We start from the raw sequence: 21421 nt of genomic DNA on the forward strand, positions 1-21421 counted from the left end.
ATATTTTGTAATATGCTACCAAGTTACCATAAAGCTTCAAACAAAAGTGACAAAAGTCACTAGTAGGAAAGTAAAAATTTGCATTCTATAAATTCTGTAAGTTTAGATAAGGGGTAAAGAAAAATCATTCATCTACAATAAAAGGAGCATCACAGAAAATATTATTGGACATCTTTCTCTACAAAGAAGTATCATTTGTTTCAATATACATGTATTAATGCAATTTTGTAACTTCAAATCATTCTATAATATTAACTTACCTTAAAAGGTTGTGTAGTTGCCATCAGTTTAGTATCCAGTAACCTAGAAACAAAATAAGAGCTAAATAGGTTGAAACAGAAGAATGACCGTTTTGCCAAATCCTCAAAAAATGTTTCACTGTATTGGTGGGGAAACAGCAGATACACCCTACTGAAAATTACTGTTGGATTTAGAACAGCCAAAACATTTCTTGGCTTTGTTCAGCATGAAAAAGCACAGCAACCAAGGCACAGCAAGAGACACAAACAACTAGCTGCAAATAAACCTTGTTCCAAATGAAGTGTAGATTCAAAACACCAAACATCATGCCAAACCCAGGGGAATAGCAAGGGTGCATCTTTTGCCAAGAAGTGAACCAACAACACTGCTTTTCTGAAAAAAAGCTGTTCAAAATTACTTTAAAAATTGTATTTATCTAACTTGATCCCAATTTGTTTTCCAGTAACAGCTAGGGTACAGGGCTAGGACAAAAAACATCAGCTTGCTACAACTATACTGAAATGGTTGAAAGTTTGAACTAAGAACTTACCGGGGAAAGACACAAGACGTTACTTCCTTGAACTCACTTAGGTCCTAATTTAACATTAAACCAGAAGATAAAATCCAAGTCAGTGAACTGTTTACAGTCTCGGAGGACAGAGAGCAGTAGCTACAATCATCCAAACAATCTCTAAAAGTGAGCTACAGTAACTGAATTCTCACTGTAAGAGATGTATTTGTCAGCACTATCATAGACACCATCCGCAATTACACACAGCTACAGACTACGTATTTCTGATTTGTCTGTCATTAGTAATAAAATGTTCTCTCACTGCCAACACCTTGTCCTGTTTTAGACCCTAGGCTAGCTCTAATTCCAGCCCAGTTAACAGTTCTTAAAGTGTTCCCAGCATTTTGTATTTCAATGGAATATAAGCAGTCACTCCAGGTATGCAGGGACTGCCTCCAGGTTTAGATCTGCCAAGGGTCAAAATACAGGATCCTCTGGCAGTTGCTTACACTCCAACAACATCCAAACTGGTCCCAAACTTCTTTTTCCCATCTTATGATCAAGTCTTTCCCCAAACACAATGTGAGCCATCCTTCCAATGTGACCTTTGGCTTCCTCAGACAATGGTTTTGGTGCCAATACACGGCTTAGTTTAACTGAATAGTCCAGTCATTAACTGCCAGACAGCCCTGCGGCAGTCAAAGTGTGCTCCCTCCATTATTCTGACATTATACCCCTTCACCCCAGTGAACATCATCCTGCTACAAGACTGCTTATTATTTTAGAAAGTGTACTGTAGTATTTAAAACCACGCATTCCCATTTTGTAAACTACAAAGGAGAAAATGCCATGTAATTGTGCTGAAGCTCAACACCAGTATCTTATAACATGTCAGTCAGTTAAATGTACCTGACATAAGCAAAAACTACTATTCTACTATCTGATTTGAACCTTTTAAAAATGCAAAGGAGAACAATCCAACTAAACTTTCTACACAAATATTTATGACAATAAGGTAGTAGCCCAGAAGTACCAAACAGATTTTTCTAAAATACTTTTCTACACTTGTTCACAGGCTGACCAATTCTTCCATTCAGAACAAAGTGTGGAGATAATACCAAAAGACAAATACATTAAGCCATTTATTTAATCATCTGAACACTCAAAAGATTACTTACATCAGGTAGGGGGCAATAGAACTGATGTATGGTGTGCATAACATCCAGCAGCATGTTGTGCCCAATAACAAGCTTGCCCTGTGAAAATAACATTAAATGTCTGTTACAAATTTCCAGTCTTGGCCATGGCAAAGGGCATCTGTGAAAACCCCACCCCAGATGCCAGCCAAAGGTACATGGGAACAAGTACACATCAATTCTCTCCATTTGCTCTCTGCCTGCCCCACAGACTCCCCCATTCTCCCAGAACAGCCACTCCTTTTTCCTCTATTCCCACCCATTTATCACAGGCTTTCACAGCAGCTTCATATGTTGAGAAGATGCACTAGAACAGCTACTTACAACTTGGTTTCCAAATGTAATCTATTTAAAATTGAAGTCAAAGCATTTCTCCATCCATTACCTTTTAAATTACTTCTACAACAACACACAATATATTCCTTATGGTTGTAACATACAGTAGTTATCAAGGGCATGGTCTGGCTTCTCACAGTGCAGAACCTTTCATGCCAGATGCTGTACAAGCATGCTCTTTAAAAAAGCTCAGCCAGTTTTTTAAATGTTAATTTTGATTCATTTGACAAGATAACAGTCCTTCTTTGAAACCTTTAACTGCCAAGAAAAAAAAAGGAAAAAAACTCTAATATCTTTTCAGAACAGAGGAAAAAAACCCACCAAAGCTTATTTATGTAAGAGCCCTAAGAAATTGCTATTCTTGACTCTTACAGATAGTAAGATTCTCCACATCATTCTTTAGTTTGAGCTTACTCAACCTACTACACTCAACCACTGTAAAACATGAAACAACATAAACTTAAAATGTCACTTAAACTTGTATTTCATCTTCTCCTCCAAAATGTAACAGCAAAAGAACCCTTTCTTTGAATGACTTATTTTTTCTTACAAACAAAGGTAGGTTAAAAATCACATTAACTTACAGAATTAGCAATGGCATGAACAACTCTGGAAAATCCTACAGCATCATTCAATTCTTCCTGTAAGCAAAGATTCTGACATTAGTGAGACACAAATACAAATACTGCCACAACTGTATCTGCAAACTGCCAGATGCCCCCAGTTCGCCTCAAACTGTTTCTCAGACATAGCCAAGAACAGACCATGAAGGAAATGTCAATATTTGGAAGACACAAGAGTTTAAAGCAGGATTCAGCTCACAGAATTTCCATTTTGTATGTAGCTCTAGTTCACTGTCAAGTAGGATGAGTGGCAAGCTGCTGTCCTGGCTGCCCCTGGACAGAAGCCAAGCAGCCACTCCGCCCTTTGCTCACTCCCCTACCCGAAATTCAAAGGTAGACAATAAGATTTGTGGATAAGGATAATGAGAGCCCATCCCCTCCAGCCTCCTTGCTTTTGAGGGAGGGTTGGAGGGAAAGCCTTGACACTGTGCAAGTGTGTTCAGCAGCAGACAAAACATATGGATGGTATCACTGGTGTTTTAGCACAAAGCAAAGCACAGTAAAACACAGGCTGCTACAAAGAACTTCTCCCCAACCAAAGCAGCAACAGCTGCAGTCAGCTCATTGTCAGCACATGATCTCCAATAGTGCTCAGCAGCTGTGACACTGCAAACAGCTCAGAAGGTATTAAAATTAACCTACATATTTTCAGCTATACTTTTAACATGTATTGTTACATATGCAACTGGTTGAATCCTGACTGTCACTCCTATTAAATCAGACCGTTCTTTTATGCTACCACAGACTGAGGAAGAAACATACTTCAAATAGAAACATCAAAGTATGTGACTCACATTATATAACACCGTAGTTGTATAAAACGACTTTTGATTAATTTGGGGGGTTCTGACTCCAGCACAAACTGTTCTGTAACAGATTTTTCTTTCTCAGGTCCAGAAAAGCAATTTCTGCCTTGTGTTATCTGTCTTTATTCAATCAGAACTAAAATTCAATAAAAACATTCACTGTTACTTTAGTTCAGCTCTGAATGCTGCTAGTTTGAGCAAGTAATACCCCCACTAAAAACCCTACTGAAGTAGTAAATTGCTCCCGACCTGCCTTCTAGAACAAGAGATTTCATATTACTTAATGTCTCTTTAGATTCTCTTTCTGTCTTAAAAGGCTTTCTGCATAGAAGTATTATTTGCTCCACCCAAACTGATTTTATCTTGATATGAAAGCACAAATCACACGAGTTTGATTAGGAACTCTCACAATTCAAATCTTATGACCTCCTGACATTTGCATCACTCAGTAAGCAAGATACAAAGTTTAATAAACAGTGGGAGTGTCTGAATACACCAGGTGTGACCTCCCGGTCAGCCTGTTACCACAGCAGTAGTGTACAGTGTGGTTCTATCAAGAAATAACACATTCATTGTACTGGACACTAACCCAGCCAACCAAGAGCAAGCAAGCTTTGTAAGAGAAGGGGAGACTGTGAATCCAAACCATGTGACAACTTGCTCAAGAATTTCTGCAAGAAATCGATGTTTCCTCTTACTGCAACAAACTTCTGTGAGTGTGGAGATTCATACATGGAGGTGGTCACTACTCCAGAATACTCATTCAGTATTCCACAAATTCTGATTTTTAAAAAAATTTTAGAGTGCCTTGCAACTCTTCTTGCTCTGTTGCAAGGTCTAAGTTATCTGGTAGAATTTAGAAAAATTCAGGCAGCCACAGCAAACTAAAGGGAAGCAACACCAAACCCTGTGCTGCATTTTTGCATTGCTGAATGAAGTCGGAGATTCTCACCCTTCCTCTCTCACATAAACTAATGGAATTGAATTTATTTACCTGTTCTTTTGCTTGTTTCTGCTGCTCTCTTCTTTTTCGTTCCTCTTCATCTACCTTAGTAATAACAATATATCTCTCCTTCTAAAACAAAAAATGTATAGTTTGAGGAATGACTCTGAGAAGTTCAGATTGAAGGCTGCTGCAAGTTTCTGTACATTTACATTGTAAAGAAAACTGTCATACCTCAGCAGCAGTTACCTGGCAACACAGCTGTTTCTATTGCAGGCACCACATTATCACCTACTCCCAGAAGCCTATTTTAGAAAGCTCTATTTGATTCATCCACCAAACGTAATTTTTCCTAAACCCTCTTTTTACTTCTCAAGAAAGATTATCAGCATTTCCTTGTAAATAGTTTGTTTCAAATACCTTTTGAAGCAGGGATCTATGCTGGGAAGTGAGGACACAGCACGCGATGCTGCTAGTTTTCCTCTGAGATCACAACCTGCTTTTCACTAATACTGAACATCAGATCCACTGTATTTCAAAACACCTTTTAGTACCATTTAAAAAGTAATATTAAGCCACAAAAATACACACCCACACTCCATATGTTGGTCAGATAGAAACTAGTTCATTGTATTTCATTTTAAGTGCTTTGAATTTGCATAAAAAAAGCTCAAGTTAGATCTAAAAATCAGGAGAGATGGTGAAACTGAGAAATACAATTTCCTTTCAACAGAACAAATGTTAGAGGCAGTAACAGGCCTAGTTACCTTATCTGACTCCAGAGTTTCCACATGGATACCTTTTGGATACCTACATCGAAACAAATGAAAAGTAAATATGAATAGTTATTCACTTGGCATTTAGCATATTGAAACCACAACAGTAATTTAGTAATTTCATGTTTCATTATTTCTATAAGACTTGGGTATAAAAGAACTATTACAAGCTTCTTTTTAATTTTAATAATGCAAGCTTTGAAGCAATAGGCTAGTTTAACTGGCCTCCTTACATTGCCTAACAGTAACTGGCACTTCCACAATTTCCTATGCTATTGTTGTGGAACCTGTAATTTCTTATTTTGTGATATTAAGTAAACATCATCTAGATATTTCATCACAATCCAGAATCTTTGCTTTCAAGAAATCCAAAACAAGAATGCTCTCATTTACTTGCAACCCCAAGACAGCATCTCTTTAATACATCACTTATTTGAGGACTTATTAACAACCCTGAACTTTCTGCTACCAGTAGATTTTAGTAGGAATTATTAACTCAAATGTCATCACCTCTGCTACAGGGTTGCATCACACCATTACAATCACATTTAATTTCCAAAATAACACCATACACAGAGCCATAGAGCATCCAGCTGATAGCAAAAAAAAAGTATTGCCTTTTCCTGCTTAACCAGTAGCAATTACTCTCATAATCTCATTATAATAAACTAACCACAACTGTGCAACCACTTCAAGAACCAGCAAGTTTCCTTGTCCTCTGGCTACTCCTAAAATTAGTACTGGAGTGCACACTCCAAAGGACTGTTGTGTCCTTTCCACCCTGACTCCTCACACAGTTTTGAGCCTCCATTGCAGCTGCCTCATGCCACAAACCTTGGATGCATCAAAACACTGATGCACAAGAGACTATTTCAATAGAGAAAACGACCTGTGAAGAGGTCAGGACACAAGGGCAATCAATAACTTCATTCTTCTGCTTTAATTAGCTCCATGCTACTTTCACAGCTTGGCTTTCTCTCTCCAATACACACAGACAGTGTACACAGCTGTACTCTTGTAAAGCAACACTGCTGAATGTTAAAAATACACAAGAACACATTCTTCCATCCACTGAGAGAAGATGCAAGGATAAGTATCAGAAAAGCATAAAACTGCATGCTCCAGGAAGCTATAGACATGTTAAAAAAATGACACTGAAAAGTTGTTGAAAACACGTCTGCTTTTTTTTCAGATTAGTTCTTGAGCTCACTTCTTGAGATTCCATTTTCTAGAGAGAAGCTTTATTTTATCTGCTTCCAGCGTAAGTAAGAGAATGCCAGATTCAGCGCTGCAACACTGAATTAACTAAACATATAAAAAAAGACTTGCACATTTTCCACATCTTACTACTGCAGTCAGAACAGTTACTCTAAAGAAAATATTACTCTAAAGCCTTGGCAATATACTAAGGCAATATACTAATTTATCAGAAGTGCTTATGTGCTTGGCATCCAACAGAAAACTCTAACCATACCAGCACCTACTACAGAACTACTATTTTTTCAGGTAAAGCCCACAATCTGTATAAGCACATGCACTTTCTGCTCACCAAATCCTAGCATGCTGCATTTGTTACATAATTCTAGGCTGTGCCGTTCTATTCAGAGATTTTACATAGGATAAAACAAACACTAAGCTTTAATATCTAAATTAATCATCACAAATAAGTTTAATGTAATTCATCTTCAGAACATTACAGAAGTCTTCTTTTAAAGGGAAAAATAAATTCTAAATCAATCACGTCAAGGTTAAGTAGATATATCTTACCCAGATTTCTTATCAAAAGTACTAAAAATATACAGTAAGGCAGTATTACCAGTAACTTACTTCCAGCTCAAGGTCTGATAAATTAATTTCCTTTGAAATCTAAAACCAAAAGACAGTCGTGTTACTAATAATCCTTTTACAGAGTACCTCCTAGGAATGATTTCCAGTTTAAGCTGACTCTAAGCGTTCATTCGTAGAAAGATTTTTAAAGCAAGAGTCACTGCTAGCAGAACTATTGGCTAGGAAGAGATTTACTGAATTCTGATGTTCAGCTGCCAAACTGGAAAGGCATTTACACTATGTTTTAAAGTTACCCACATTATCATCTCATCAGAGAGTATTCTGTAGTCATGATGACTCAATAAAGATACAGTGATGGTACCTTATCACCAGCTTCACCATTTTCTACTATTCCTAAATTAGTTTAAAAAAAAATTAAATAATCATACTCTCCAAATATCTAGTTTCCAAAGCTAAATAGAATTTTGGGAAGGAAACCTACTAAAAACAGTCACACACCGCCAACTGTGAACAACCAATAGCTCAATAGATTTGCAAAGTTTCTTTAAAAAAATGCACCTCCAAGGCTTATGGATCACTTCAGCAGTAACAAAAGGCAGCTGACACATACAAGACATTTCTTGACTATACTTAAATATTTTGCCACTACACGCAGCTCAAAAAAAGAAGTTACAGTCAAAATAAATTATAACACCCGTATACATTACCATGTATTCTCAACATTCAAAAATTAGTCAAATGAAGATTTTGCTACAGTTAACCCAGTAAACATATTCTTCCCTGTCACTCCCCTAATTCTATATGACCAAACTAAAAAAATTTTTTAGAAGAAATGCAGTTTCAGAAACTGACCCTGTACATGGCTCCAGTTCCAAACTTTCACTTTCTTCATTCTTTAATAAGTCTTCTATCTGATCCCTGAAAGAAACAGATTATTTGCTTCTGTATCTACTATTTTATTTTTTGGAAGTTTACAGCTCTCTCCAAAAGACAAGAAAATGCTTCATAACAAAAAGAGCAGCATTTTACAAACAGTGAAATAATAGACATGGCTTCAACGTGTGAAAATATCACTTCTGTTCACATTTTGGTTTTAACAACATCAGAGGATATTAAACAGTGTTACTTACACTACTTTCTCTACAAATTTTTTCTGATCTTCAGGAATTGTTACAGGGCACTTTGTGGAATTAGGAGAAATGTATGACAGAGATCCTGCACCATTGGCTTGAGAACGTTTTTCATCATACTGTTCCCTTAGCTGTCTCTCTTCTTCCTGATTTAAATATGGAATACCTAACAAAAAAAGTAAAAGCTCATCATAATTAGAGTCTAATTAGGGATGCATAGGGGTTCAAGCATTGCCTCTGTTACACCTGCAGGCTGGAAGCAAACCCTTCCCTTTCAGTGACCTGCTGTAGATGTGTGTCTGTCCAGCCTCCCAGCACGTGCCAGGTTAGCAGGTACCACTGCTCTACAGAGCCTCCTCTGCACAGGCCATGAGCCCCAGCACTGCAGAGCTGCAGATCACCACCACTGAAGTCCTGAGCACTGCTCTCCTTGCTCTGTGCATCACCAAGAACAGACTGCAGCAGCCCCAATCACAGTGCACTGGGATCCCTTTCCTAGGCTTTCCTGCTGATGTATTACACAGCTCCACACCTTGTTACTCTATTCATGCTTTGCCTCCATACAAAAAAAACCAACCAAGCTCTCGTGCCAGTAGGAATTCTGTTCTGCTGAACTACGCAATGAATTCTTGGAAAGGGAGTTATCATCAGCACAACAGTAGACTAGATAAGAATAATTCAAGAACTTCATTACATGTTAAGACAGTATCACAGAGGGCAGCCTTTTTTCTTTTGCAGAAAACAATGAAAGGTGTCACCACAAATTTTGCAGACATTAAAAGAAATTGAAAACAAACCAAAACAACTCACCGTTGCGAAAAACTTTATTAAAATCAAATCCTTGGTTTGCTAAAAAATCTATACTTGAACTCTGCAACAAGAGAAAATGGCTTTACAGTTAGCAAAAGTAGCTGTGGCATCAGTTCAGTCATTTTAACACTTGTTAAGAAATTATACAAAGTCGAAAGCCAAGAAAAACTAAGTCTGTGACCCTAAAGAAGCCACTGAGAGTTTAGGCTCTGCTACTTTTCTTATTGATTTTCAACTTCCATAAGGTACAAGAACGATGAATATGGTAAAGGATAAAGATGAAAGAACAAACTATGGAGAGAGGAAACTAAAGAAAGCAAAATGTAATTCAGGACAACAAATCTGAGACCAGAAAAATGTTGGCAATAGCCTAGGAAGCAGTGAAAGTAAGATAAGCAGATGAGAATAAAGGATTAAAAAAGCAAGGAAACTGGAAGTTCAATGAGAAGAGGGGAAAAAAACAGAATCATCTTGCCAAGTTTAGAACATTATCTCAAATTCCAGAAATCACACAATGTAATGCATAACAAGAATTAAAAACTGAAGTCAAGCATATTCCCTTAAAGCTCCCATTTTTGGGATTGCTCTTAACTGATGCTTACTTATTTTATAAGAAACAACCCCCAACCCAGAAACTTACATTTTTCTACCTTTTAAGCTGAAGTTTGTTTCAGGCATACCTTAACCAAATAAAATTAAACTGTTTTTCTACTAACCTGACAGACAAACTTGACATCTGGTGAATTTCTGTTAAAGGGTTTCGGAAAAATATAGAAATTAAATGACTTCATTATATACCTGTAGAAAAGATGAGTTACATGTCAATACAGCTTATCAGCATTACTTAGAAAATCCTCAGTTAAGAAAACAAGAAATAAGAGAATAACATACTTTTCTTCTGTGTCATCATATTTAAAAGTGCAAAGGCCAAACTGAAAGAGCAAAAAATCCATGGAATGCTGTAAAAGAAAGGAAAATTTTGCATGAGAATAAAACATGCACACATTTAAAGATTACCAGGTTGCACACATTTAAAGATTACCAGGTTGCAGCCACATATGATTTCTCTCCATTTCAAAATTAAGCAAAGTGAATCTTCTTAACCAATGTTTGTTTCGCTGGTAATTTGAAAGTAAACACACCAGAGTTTTTCTGCTAGCCTTCATCCCCATTTAATCATCTTACTCTTGGCCCAAGATGACTTTAGCATGCGCTTCCATTCCACAAAGAGACAAGAACTGAGGGAAGTTCCATCTCTCTTTCCTCCTGTTGGTCACACAAACAAGATGTTGCACCAAAAGCAGCTTCAGTTTTCATTTTGGTCCACGTAAACACTTTACCTTTTTAAGTTTCTGATACCTTTCTTCTGGAGTGTCAAAGCCATTTGTTAATGCACTAACTGAAGGCCCATCACTGATCCCTGAAAAAGTAGAACATATTTTGCTTTGGGTAAGCTTTTCAAAATTAACCACAGCAAAGAACTGGCAATTTGAGAAAAAGGCTTTCACTTAAAGCATGCATTACAATTATTTAATTTGAGAAAAATACTACTGCAATAAGCCACTCATTTTAATAAGGGTGTTCTAGAAGTAAAATTGTTCTGCAAAAGCTCTGTCATTCTGGCTCCTATTCAACATGTCAGTAGCAGGCCAAGACCTACCAGTACTCTAAAGTAAATGGGCTTTACAACACAATGCAGGATCAAAGCCAAACTAAAAATGGGAAGTGTTGCCCAGAGATTGATTGAATAACTTAGTCACCTTAAGCAACACGCAACAACTGTGCTTCCACAAACACCACATGTAACAAAAGCTAGTCTCACAGGGGAACCGAACTCTACATCCCAAAAGTGAAGTACCTACTAAAGCATCTCTCTGCTGCACACACCCTCAGGGTTTCACAAGCACACAGGTTCTTAGTGCTGCCTTTCCCTGTCCAAACACTTGCAGGATCTGCCTCACTTAATCCCAATCCATTGCTTTCATGGCATATATAACACTTTCTGTTTTTTTTACCCTGAGCTGCAACAACTATCAGTTGTCGTGTAGAAAGATTATTGTGGGAGCACAAGCAGCATTCACATGACATGTATCTTTAACCAAAGCCTTGCTATCGCACACGTAACAAGTGGTTTAACCACTCTGCGGTAGCCTCAGCTTTAGCTTTTTCAAGCCAACCCTGAGATATATCACAGGAGCGAACTCGGGCACCGAGGTCAAACCAACCCCCCCTCAGAGACTGCCAACAGTCCACAATGACAAAACAGGTGCAACTGTACCTGAAAACTCTCCATCGATGGCCAGGAAGTCCGACTCTTCAATGGCTTCATACACTTTGTTTAGATTATCCTTAAAATCTACGGGTAAAGGGTTAAAACACACTTGAGACTACAAACGACATCCTCCGGCAGCCCGGCGCCCCTCGGGCGGGCAGGGCCTGCCCGTCGCCCCCTCAGCCTCGGGGCCGCGCCTCCCCTCTCAGGGCTGCGCCTCATGGGTGAGCGGGGCAATGGGGACCTCCTTCGCCATGAAGGAGAGGCTGAGGCCGGAGGGGCCGCCAGCCCAGGGCGGGGACGCCGGGGCACCGAGACAGTTTAGCGCCAGAGGCGCAGAGCTCGGGACGCAGGGCCGGGTGGTCACTCACTGCTCCTGATCACCTCCATCCCGCGCCCCCGCCCGCCAGAGCTCGGCCCGGCACCGCCCGCCGCCGCCGCCGCCGAGCGCTTCCGGGGCCGCCCCGCGCGCCGCACGTGAGCGCGCACGTGAGCCCGGGCAGCCGCCATTTCCTACCGGGGCGGAGCCCTCAGGGTCGCACCGCCCCGTCCGCCCGCGGGCTCGGCGCCGCTAGCTTCGAACGGTGCCTTCGGCAGCCTGCCGTGTGCTCTGAGCGGGCCGCAGGGCCGCAGTGACTGCGGCAGGGCTGCCGGGGGGAAGGAAGTCTTACACCAACCGCGGTTCTGTGGGATGTGGTGAAATGTCATGGATGTGGACCTTGCCCTGAAAGGCAGAAATACGAAACTAGCACCAGCAGGGAAGAAGGCATGGGACTCTGCCTAGGAGACACCAGGAGGATGGTGGAGAACTGCTAGCGATGATGCCTTAATGATGATAATTCCAGGGGAACCGGAGGCCTTGCCGTATTACAGAAGGAGCTTCTTCCTGTTCCAAGCGGCATTTTGACAGCTGGCTGCAGAAGAGAGCGCAGCAGGATGGGCCCGCGGCAGCGCGGTGCGAGGCGGAGCTGCCCCGGAGAGAAGGTGCTGCACAGGGCAGGAGTTGTGGGCACGGGCGGCAGAGGAGTTCAGAGTTTGTGCTGCAGGGCTGGAGTTCACATGGCTCATAAAGCATCTTTTCCAGAATTCCAGCAGAATGAAAACAAATTAAAAATTCTCACTAATTGTGGGGGGTAATTTCTGCATACAGAAAAAGAGAAATAATTATGCAGGATTTAGTGGAGAGAGCTTTTAAAGATTCTTCAGTATAAGCAATTTATTCAACAGACATCCCCAGGAAATCATCGAGTATGATTAAATGGCTCCCAGTAAGATGTTAATTAACATGGCAGAGATGTTTTTATTTTGCAGTAAATTGGCTGAAGCCTAAAATCTTCGTGTTACTCCTCAGTTTTTTAAGATGCATTTCTGCACTTGCTAGTTAAAGTGCTTATGGCACTTTAAAGTGGTTGATGGTTGTTTTAGAAGCCTGACATTTTCCCACAAGTAGCTGACAAATCTGGGAACTCTTTGTTTCCCTCACCTACAAAATAAACTGCAAGTCAAACAGTAAGGTAAGTAATTAAAGTAATTAAGTACTTTAATAGGAATTGAAGTACTATGTCTTACAGATTAGACATTTTTTACTTCAACATGTAGGTATTACTACGTAAGCAGAAGGAGCACCTAAAAAGTGGGAGAGGACAATACAAGCAGTTAGTTCGAGATTCCATGGCTTTTGATATGTCAGAAGTTTTATAAATTGGAACAGAAGGGCCATGTTTTCACATCATTCAAGGCTGCTGCACAGGCTATCAAACACTTGTATGCTCTTTCACTTCACTGAACATTGAATGTCAAACTAAGTGAAAAGACACAAAAAAGTAGTAAAAAACTATATTCTAGAACAAGTATTCTGGGCTGCATTTTCACCTTGCATACCAAGGTAGATCTAGATGCACTTCCTCAGATCTGGAAGAGGTTGAATTCTTTCATGCTAGAGTACTTTAAAGATCTACTCATTGGTTCTCTGGAAAAAAATCTGAATAATATGAGAGAGAAAACAATGAGAAACTATTTTCTTTCTTGAAATAGGCTGGAATAATTAACTGAAATGTCATTTGAACTGGACTTGTAGTTTATATTAAACTGAAACAAAATCCTAAAAGAAAATGTCACTGTGTCGAACACTTGAAAAAAATACATCTCAGAGGTACACTTTAAAAATTCACAGAATCAATTAGGTTGGAAAAAACCTCTGGGATCATTGAGTCCCACCTGTGACCAAACACCACGGTATCATTTAGACCGTGGCACTCAGTGCCATGTCCAGTCCTTAAACGCCTCCAGGGACCAGTGATTCCACCACCTCCCTGTGCAGCCCAATGTCTGATCACTCCTTCCTAATGCCCAACCTAAACCTGCCCTGGTACAGAGTACAGCTGAGTCCTGTCACTTGTTCCCTGGGAGAAGAGGCCCATCCTCACCTGGCTACAACCTCCTGCCGTGGTGTTGTACAGAGTGAATCAAATTTTTTTGGACTAGACGAAAAGAATTTCAGTAAGGGAACAGAGACTGATAGAAGTAATTGTGCATGTGTGGAAAGATGGACTCTTATGTGATAAGAATAGTCTCTGTGCACGATGCATTAGCACCTGAAAGTCTCATTTACTTCTAAGATTACACCTCGAATCTCTACTGTAAAATCAACCTTGAATAGTTTCTGCGAAGGAAGGCTGCCTGGGTGCGTAGTGTACAGTAAGCAAGCGTACCTTAGTTCCCACGAATATAGAAGTGTGCCTATTCCCAGAAAAGGGAGTGTGGCAGTGCTCATGTCCGGTGATTTGACACGCTTGAAATAAAAGGCGGTGTTGGCCAGCGGCTGTGGTGAGGGAGGAGCCGCGCTGCCGCCGCGCTCTCGGGGCGGAAGCGGCGGGGCGGGCCCGGGGCTGCAGCCGGGGCGCCGCGGGGCCGAGGTGCGGCGGGGGAGCGGGCTGGGGCCGCCCCGCGCCGGCCCGGCCGGGAAACGCCGCGGGCCCGCACCGGCAGTGCTATGCCTGAGGAAGCAGCGCGGAGTGCAGGAAACTGGAGCTGGCAAGAAACAGGAGCTAGGAATCTGCTGCTGCTGGCTCTAACTTGGCGCAGACTGAGCGGTGAAATGTTTTTCCTGTATTTTCCACAGAAATCCTCTTGCCTCTATCTTTCAGGAAAAATAGAAGAATGTTTTTAGGTGCAAAAGCTTGTCTTTATTTTTCTTCTTACAAGTGCTGTTTTAGAAAGCCACCAGCCTGCGCTGTGCCATGGAAATGCAGGTTTAGAAGTCTAAGGATTCTAATTTCACTATCGGTTTCTGGTTTTGGACTTGTGCTTTTTTCGTAATTTCTGTTCTTTACTTGCTTGCGTGCTTACTTCTTCGTGCTTGATCTGGATGGCAGGTTGGTAAGTTAGTAGTAAGCAGGAGCCACAAGGTGGAGAGTGTAATCATATTTTGGTTTGGTAGTATCCGAGGAGAAAATTGTCTAGTTCTTGATATCTTCTAACATATCATGAGTGATGAGTGAAAGATGTGGATCAGTGTTTTTCTTAAGAAACTATATACTGCTGTCTAAGAGAAGGGAGTAGGAATATAAAATATATTTTTTGTAAACTTGGAACCATCTTGAACTCTTAACTGTGCATTTTCTGTAATGCTGACAAAGTAACTACAGGTAAAGTTTATGTGGAGTTTAGACCTTTGCTGAAAAGGTGTGCAGATCAATCCCTTATGATTCTGAAGCATATGACTTGGTGGATCAAACTTTTATTATATTTTTTAACATTGCCCAACAATATCCAGCATTGACCTCTGTTAATAATGTTTTATTCCATGTGCTTGGAAAGAAGAGGGATGAAGTAAATTAGATCATGATGTTACACTGGTATTTTATTTTTGTATCCTCTGATGATACTTTTTAAGTATATTTTCTTTGACTGATTTCTTTTACTAAAACCTTGATTAAAGCTATTGTCAAAAGTCATGTGAATCATAGTGAATTATTTTGTTTCACTTTCATGTATTTTGTAACACAGGAGAAGAAAGCATAGGGAGATTGAGCCCAGCTGTTTACATCTAGAGTCTGGTTTTGATTGTAGTTGGGAATGAATATATTGTTGAAGAAGTAGATCATGTTTCATTTTGGGGAGGGCTGAGTTACGTAACAAATTTAAAACCATCCGAGTGTCAAAAGCAGTGCAATGATAAATCACATTGCTTACAATTCTAAACTTCTGTAATAGCTGTTTTCGTGTTGCTTTTCAGAAGTAGTGCCTTATCTGGTTTGAAGATCTAAGAGAGCTTTCTGTTCGTGTAAGGCTTAAAGGAAAATGGAAGAAGGTGAGACTTTACAAGGGGAAACAGAGAGGGCAAAAGTTGAACCGTGTGTTACTCCTGGCCTGGGACGGCAGATATCAGTCAGTGAGTTCCTCTGCCACTGCTGCTACGACATTCTGATCAATCCCACCACCCTGAACTGTGGGCACAGCTTCTGCAGGCATTGCTTGGCCTTGTGGTGGGTGTCGTCCAAGAAGAATGAATGCCCTGAGTGCAGAGAAAAATGGGAAGGATTCCCCAAAGTCAACATCCTCCTCAGGTGAGTGAACTGTTTTGTGAATGTCTCTTTTACATAAATGAAACCACAGAAATTAGCTGTCGGGTTTCTTTTCATATTTGCTGCAGATATTCTTAGATAATTGGTAATCTGAACTGTCACAAAGAAATTTAAATCCCAAAGACTTTCAGTTTGTGCACTTGTCATGAACTGTTCAAGCACATGGAATTAAGGGGTGGGTTGGTTGGTTTTGTTTTGAGGGACGAGGTTTGTTTGGGGGAGGGCTTTCCCCCTTCTACATTTTATGGGAGATGGAGAGGCGGGATCCTCAGTCTTCCAATATCGCTGGTTGTTTTCTAATAATTCTAAGTTAGATTGGTCTTGGATAATTGTGTAGTAATTTCTGTAATAGGAACTATTTATTGGAAGAAGTGTGATCATATTGCAGAACAAAGCTAAAAAAATCTACTTGCTGTCTTGAATTACCCACAAGTTGTTTTGTTAATAATACTTTATCTGGGGTTAATAACATTTAAATAAATTGATGGTTGGATTGATTTATGGTAGGATTTATGTTGTCTTTTGTTTAGCATTTTTTAATAATTGAGGCTGGCGCACAATAACAGTGGCACACAGAATTCTAATTTTATATAAGAAATGACTTGGGAGTTATGTGGTATTTTAGCTTTAGAAACTAAGGAAAATATTGTTTTGCAGTGATTGATAAAATTCTAAATTTACTAAGCTTTAATAACTAATTTTTTCTTGCTTTTAAAGAGGATTGTCTTTAGTAAGAGGTTGGAAAACAAAAATCCAAAAATTACTCCCTTTTCTGAATATTGAGTCTCAATGGTGACAGTATAATGACAAATATTTTTCCTATTAGGGATGTTATTGAAAAGCTATTCTCTGATGCCATTGAACAAAGAAAAGAAGATATTCAACAGAACAGTGATGTAGCACGCAGCTTAGCAACTTTCCAAAAGCATGGGAACGACCAGATGCCTACAGTTCCAAACACAGGAAGAATTAATCCTCGAGGAGGGTTCTTCTCAGGTGTTCTGACAGCTTTAACTTGTGTAGCAGTAAGTTTCATCTGCTTGGTTTTCCCTGGTTGGGCTGAGTAAGTAAAGTTGCCTTCAGAGCTGTCTGTCAGGAACTACAACTGCAGTGTACAGCAAATGGAAGTCAGTGGGTAAAATTTCAAAATACTTTCTTAGAACCTGAATGTTCTAGTCTCCATGAAATGGAAGATTCTATGTGTCAAACCTCTTACTGTGTGTTTATTTATATAATTCATGTATTTGCTTTGCAAGTAAAGGATCTTTATTTATCTTTGTAATCTACCTGTAGGTAGTTCTACTTGGCTATCACTGGAGTAGCAGAGAATTTGAAGATGACCATCTTGTCCACAAGCCTGTTGCTAAGTGGACTGCTGAGGAAGTGATACTCTGGCTGGAGCAGCTGGGCCCATGGGCTTCACATTACAAAGAAAGATTTTTACTGGAGAAAGTAAATGGAAGGTGAGAGGCCTTGTGGTCAAGGACAGCTGCTATGTGATTGGACTAATGACAGATTCATTAGGGGTGGCTTGTTGTGAAATGACTGCACTGTGTTACATAGATTGTGGGAATATTCTGTTGATGTGTCAGAATAAATTTCAGAAGAAGTTTTAACAATTGCTGTTGAAAACTTTCAGTAGTAGATACTCAGTAAGCTACTGAAAATTTTCTAAGAACTTTTTAAAATGCTGACAATGCAGACTGAAATGATACCAAGAGTAAAATTCTACTAATGTATTATCCACCCTTGCACCTTTCATTCCTTGTGGAAATACGCATGTGCTATATGCATATGTATTCCACCCAAGAGCCATGCTGAAAGCAGGCAAGAGGAAGCTGGAAAAGAAGGAAATTTAAAACCCAGGCTCTGAGATGCAGTTGGCGTAGAACACTTGATATGCAATGTAATGATGATCTTTTAAAGTCCCAAAGTTTGCCAACCCAAAGTATTCTATGATTCTTTAACCCAAAAGGTGCTACCTTGTATCAGTAGCTTATTTTTCAGTATGCAGTTGTGTATTTGTTAGTCATCTTTTTTGGTGAGTCGGCACTGCTCACCTTAATTCTTCTGCTTTCGTAGACTCCTCCTAACACTGACTGAAGAGGATTTCACCAAAGAGCCTTACAGTATAGAGAACAGTAACCACAGGAGAGCTATTATGGCAGAACTGGAATGTGTGAAAACTTTAGGTGTTAAACCACCACAGAACCTTTGGGAATATAAGGTAAATTTTATATAAAGTGTGTCATGTCATACATATTAATTATTTTTAAAGTAATACCTTTAAAAGAAGATTCTCTTAAAACCAGGAGGAGTGTTAAAGGAGTAGAATTACCTGTGTAAAAACTGCTCAGTTTAATGACCTGTTGTATTTGAAGAACAAACCTTTGAGAAATGTCACAAAATCTAAGAAGTGGCATGTCCCCTTCATTTTACTTTTTTACTGATTGAAACTTAATAATTTGATACCTTTTAGGCCGTAAACCCAGGAAAATCACTCTTTCTTCTGTATGCACTGAAGAATTCTCCAAGACTCAGTATGTTATACCTATATTTGTTTGATTATGCAGAAGCTTTCCTACCTTTCATCCACACAATTTGTCCTATGCAAGAAGACAAGTATGAAGATACTGTCACAAAACTACTTGTAAGTATTCAAAACATTAAATGTTTGCTTTAGTTATAAGCGTTTTAAGACTAGCAGCATAAAACCACATCATGTAATTATTCATCATTTCATCTCTTTACACTATGGCTTTAAAAACAACAGACCTGCAGAGTAAGTGGTTCTTTGATTTTATTGTATGCAATCACCAGTGTTGCAACCATTACCTTTAATAGGATTGATTTTAGCTTTTAAGACTTTAAATGTGTGAAACTGATTCTTCTGAAGTTCACGTAACTATAGAAAATGATGTTCTAATCTAATGGAAATTACTGGATTACAGTATTACCTACTAGCAAGTATAATAAAGATAAATTACTGCTTTCAGTGTATAAAACCCCCAGCTTTTCAACAAAAGACTGGTGGAAATAAGCCAGTATTAAGTAAGTTTAATAGAAAATTGATTAACAGTCTTTTTATCCTAATTTACAGGACCTTAAAGATCCTTCTTGGAGGCAATGGAGAGAATTCACTGTAAAGTATTTATTTTTGCCATACCAGCTGATAGCTGAATTTGCTTGGGATTGGCTAGATGTGCATTACTGGACATCAAGATTTATAATTGTAAATGCCATGTTGCTGTCTGTTCTGGAATTATTCTCTTTTTGGAGGCTGTGGTCAAGAAGAGAACTGAAGTAAGTCTTACAAAGCTTGTGGAAGAGGGTAGGAAGTACACGGCCTTATAAAGAGAGAGTAACAGCCTTACAATTTCACAGTTGCTCACTGAAATGAGTGTCTAACCCAAGCCCTGAGGTTAAGAACATGCCAGTCTGCATTCCCACATATGCTACTGCTTGCTCTTGAATACCTTTATTTCTGTGCACGCTTCCAAGGGTTTCTTAGAGATAGTTTTACTTATCAGATGTAGCAAATGTGGAAACAGCAACAAGCATGTTCTTAACCACTGGGAGATATTAAACCTTACCTTGAGAACTGCCTCTTATGGTGCCTGGTATTAGCTGTCAGCTGAGAACTAAATACATCAGAATGTAGCCATGATACAGTGTAGTTATTTTGGGATGAGTCCTCAGAATCGTAAATAAGTTCAGTTATACTGATACTAGTTCTGATAATATATAAATTTCTGTTTTCCGTTACTACCTCAGTCTTAACGCAAGCATATTAACATTTGTAGTTGGTGTGATCTTTGGAAATGGTACGGGAGAAATTCTGGTTTTGGTGTGTGCTGTGTTGTCCCTTTGCCAGCCGACAGAGGGCAGAACGTGCCCAGAACAGCACAGGGAGCAGGGCACAGCCTGGGGCAGGGCTGTGCTGTGGCACTGGAACTGCGGGTCTGAGTGCACTGACAGAGTGCTTCCTCTTTAAATCTGCTACTACTGCGTTTTAGGAAAGTTTTTCGTGGAGTGTAAAATGATGTTTTCTACAGGTACCCGAGTAAGGGCTAAGTAGTGCAAAGCTGCAGCACCTATTAGGATTTCTTAGAGCTGGGTAAGAACAAACCAGAAAGTTCCTCTAAGTCTTTCCCTTTCCTTTTTCACAGGACTATTCCTCACAGAATGTGGAGACATTTCTGGAAAGTCTCAACCCAGGGACTTTTTGTTGCCATTTTTTGGCCTTTTATTCCTCAGTTTGTCTGCAATTGTTTGTTTTACTGGGCCTTGTATTTTAACCCAGTTATAAACATTGATCTTGTAGTTACAGAGATAAGGCGTCTGGAGACACAAGTGCAGTGACTGGCATTGGAACTCTTGAGCTGTTTAGCTTCTAAAAATGGACATTTTAAATAAACTTTGCTTGTCTTCTTTATGTATGTGGCAGTGAAAATGGTGGATTATGTTAATTTAAACATACAAAAAAGCTTTAAGATAAGTTGCTCTTAAACCAGCTGATTCCAAATTGAAGGATGAAGGAAAAAGGAATTTTCCATTGGGAAAAAAAAAAGCACATTCCTGTATAGCCATGTAAAACTCATACAGTCATCTCTCCCTATTTGTATCAGATAAATTTCTTTATTCTGTCCTGAGCATTCTGTGTATTTTCAAGCCTGCCTTAAAGTCAGTGTCTTCTGCACTGCTACAGTGATTTCTTTCTTTTTCTTTTTAAACTTAACATTTCATACCAGCAATGTGTTCCTCAACTTCAGTTTGCCAAAGGAATGCCCTTCCTGGATAGGCTTGATGTTGAAAGAACTTCATTTATTTCAGTCTTTTACATGTAGCATTGTGACTGCCTTATACACAGTCTCACAGTAGAGTTTGCTCCAAAATTCCTGCAGTTGAAGGCAAAGACTACTTGAATTTTCTTGTGTCTTGGAAAATGTGATAATTACCATTGAAATTTTTTATTCAACTCAGTCAGACTTCATTAACAGCTCCTTTCATTCTCTCTTCTTAAATTCTGTTGCAAATTCTTAAATATCTCTTAAAAAGGATTATTTTGGAAAAGTGACCTGACACTGTAATTATGGCAATATAATGTGTGTATCTATGTGAGCAAATATTGACTGGAAAGTTATTTGTGTAAGTAGGATTGACATTTCTTAATGTATGTTCCTTTGACTGAATCAAAAGGTAATCAACAGATTTTTTTCAAGAACTTTGTCCCCTTGCAGTCTGCATTGGTTTGTTGTTTTGTTTATTTCATTTGTGTCAGTAATGTGATCTAAATTTGCCTATGAGTATTTTTCACGATTAAAGATCTCTCTTGAAATCTTCACTGTTCCTATAGAGAATTTGGGGGTTTGATTTTTATGTTTTTTAATACTGAAGTACATGT

The 21421-nt window shown here is 39.3% G+C and overlaps 2 protein-coding genes across 11 annotated transcripts in view; one reads left to right on the forward strand and one right to left on the reverse strand.

The window, feature by feature from the left end:
* Window positions 1-11887, reverse strand: part of PARN (poly(A)-specific ribonuclease) — a 44792-nt gene extending 32905 nt beyond the window's left edge. The window contains exons 1-16 of one of the 5 annotated variants that reach the window (XM_041462693.1): window positions 11816-11833; window positions 11438-11515; window positions 10519-10579; window positions 10345-10425; window positions 10051-10118; window positions 9876-9957; window positions 9160-9220; window positions 8350-8515; window positions 8072-8137; window positions 7259-7297; window positions 5423-5465; window positions 4707-4787; window positions 2868-2924; window positions 1930-2007; window positions 791-834; window positions 261-303 (exon numbers count right to left, since the gene is read on the reverse strand). In XM_041462693.1, coding sequence (XP_041318627.1) covers window positions 261-303; window positions 791-834; window positions 1930-2007; window positions 2868-2924; window positions 4707-4787; window positions 5423-5465; window positions 7259-7297; window positions 8072-8137; window positions 8350-8515; window positions 9160-9220; window positions 9876-9957; window positions 10051-10112 — 822 coding nt within the window. In that variant the 5' untranslated portion in view covers window positions 10113-10118; window positions 10345-10425; window positions 10519-10579; window positions 11438-11515; window positions 11816-11833. Of the gene's footprint in view, window positions 1-260; window positions 304-790; window positions 835-1929; window positions 2008-2867; window positions 2925-4706; window positions 4788-5422; window positions 5466-7258; window positions 7298-8071; window positions 8138-8349; window positions 8516-9159; window positions 9221-9875; window positions 9958-10050; window positions 10119-10201; window positions 10426-10499; window positions 10580-11437; window positions 11516-11802 lie in introns of all 5 variants that reach the window. The other 4 variants (XM_041462692.1, XM_041462689.1, XM_041462691.1 and 1 more) reach the window with 4 other exon arrangements.
* Window positions 11888-11972: 85 nt separating this feature from the next.
* BFAR (bifunctional apoptosis regulator) lies at window positions 11973-21358 on the forward strand. Of its 6 annotated transcripts, none has more exons than XM_041462196.1 (8): window positions 11973-12415; window positions 15669-15999; window positions 16844-17042; window positions 17311-17480; window positions 18100-18244; window positions 18497-18667; window positions 19118-19320; window positions 20187-21358. In XM_041462196.1, the coding sequence occupies exons 2-8, from the start codon at window positions 15734-15736 to the stop codon at window positions 20377-20379; spliced, it is 1347 nt and encodes a 448-aa protein (XP_041318130.1). In that variant the 5' UTR covers window positions 11973-12415; window positions 15669-15733; the 3' UTR covers window positions 20380-21358. The 6 variants fall into 6 exon arrangements, with proteins under 6 accessions (XP_041318130.1, XP_041318133.1, XP_041318129.1 ...); XM_041462199.1 differs by lacking the exon at window positions 11973-12415 and adding an exon at window positions 12921-12945; XM_041462195.1 differs by lacking the exon at window positions 11973-12415 and adding an exon at window positions 14289-14600.
* Window positions 21359-21421: the final 63 nt, after the last annotated feature.

The sequence above is a fragment of the Pyrgilauda ruficollis genome, unplaced genomic scaffold (assembly GCF_017590135.1).
Source record: "Pyrgilauda ruficollis isolate IOZ18807 unplaced genomic scaffold, ASM1759013v1 scaffold16, whole genome shotgun sequence".
In the NCBI taxonomy this organism is placed as follows: Eukaryota; Metazoa; Chordata; class Aves; order Passeriformes; family Passeridae; genus Pyrgilauda; species Pyrgilauda ruficollis.

Bases quoted from the DNA above. Each gene is read 5' to 3' on its own strand.
- BFAR (XM_041462196.1), top strand. From the start codon at position 15,734: ATGGAAGAAGGTGAGACTTTACAAGGGGAAACAGAGAGGGCAAAAGTT. The intron at 16,000-16,843 runs GTGAGTGAACTG...TTTTCCTATTAG, and splicing joins AAAGTCAACATCCTCCTCAG to GGATGTTATTGAAAAGCTAT. The intron at 18,668-19,117 runs GTAAGTATTCAA...CCTAATTTACAG, and splicing joins ATACTGTCACAAAACTACTT to GACCTTAAAGATCCTTCTTG.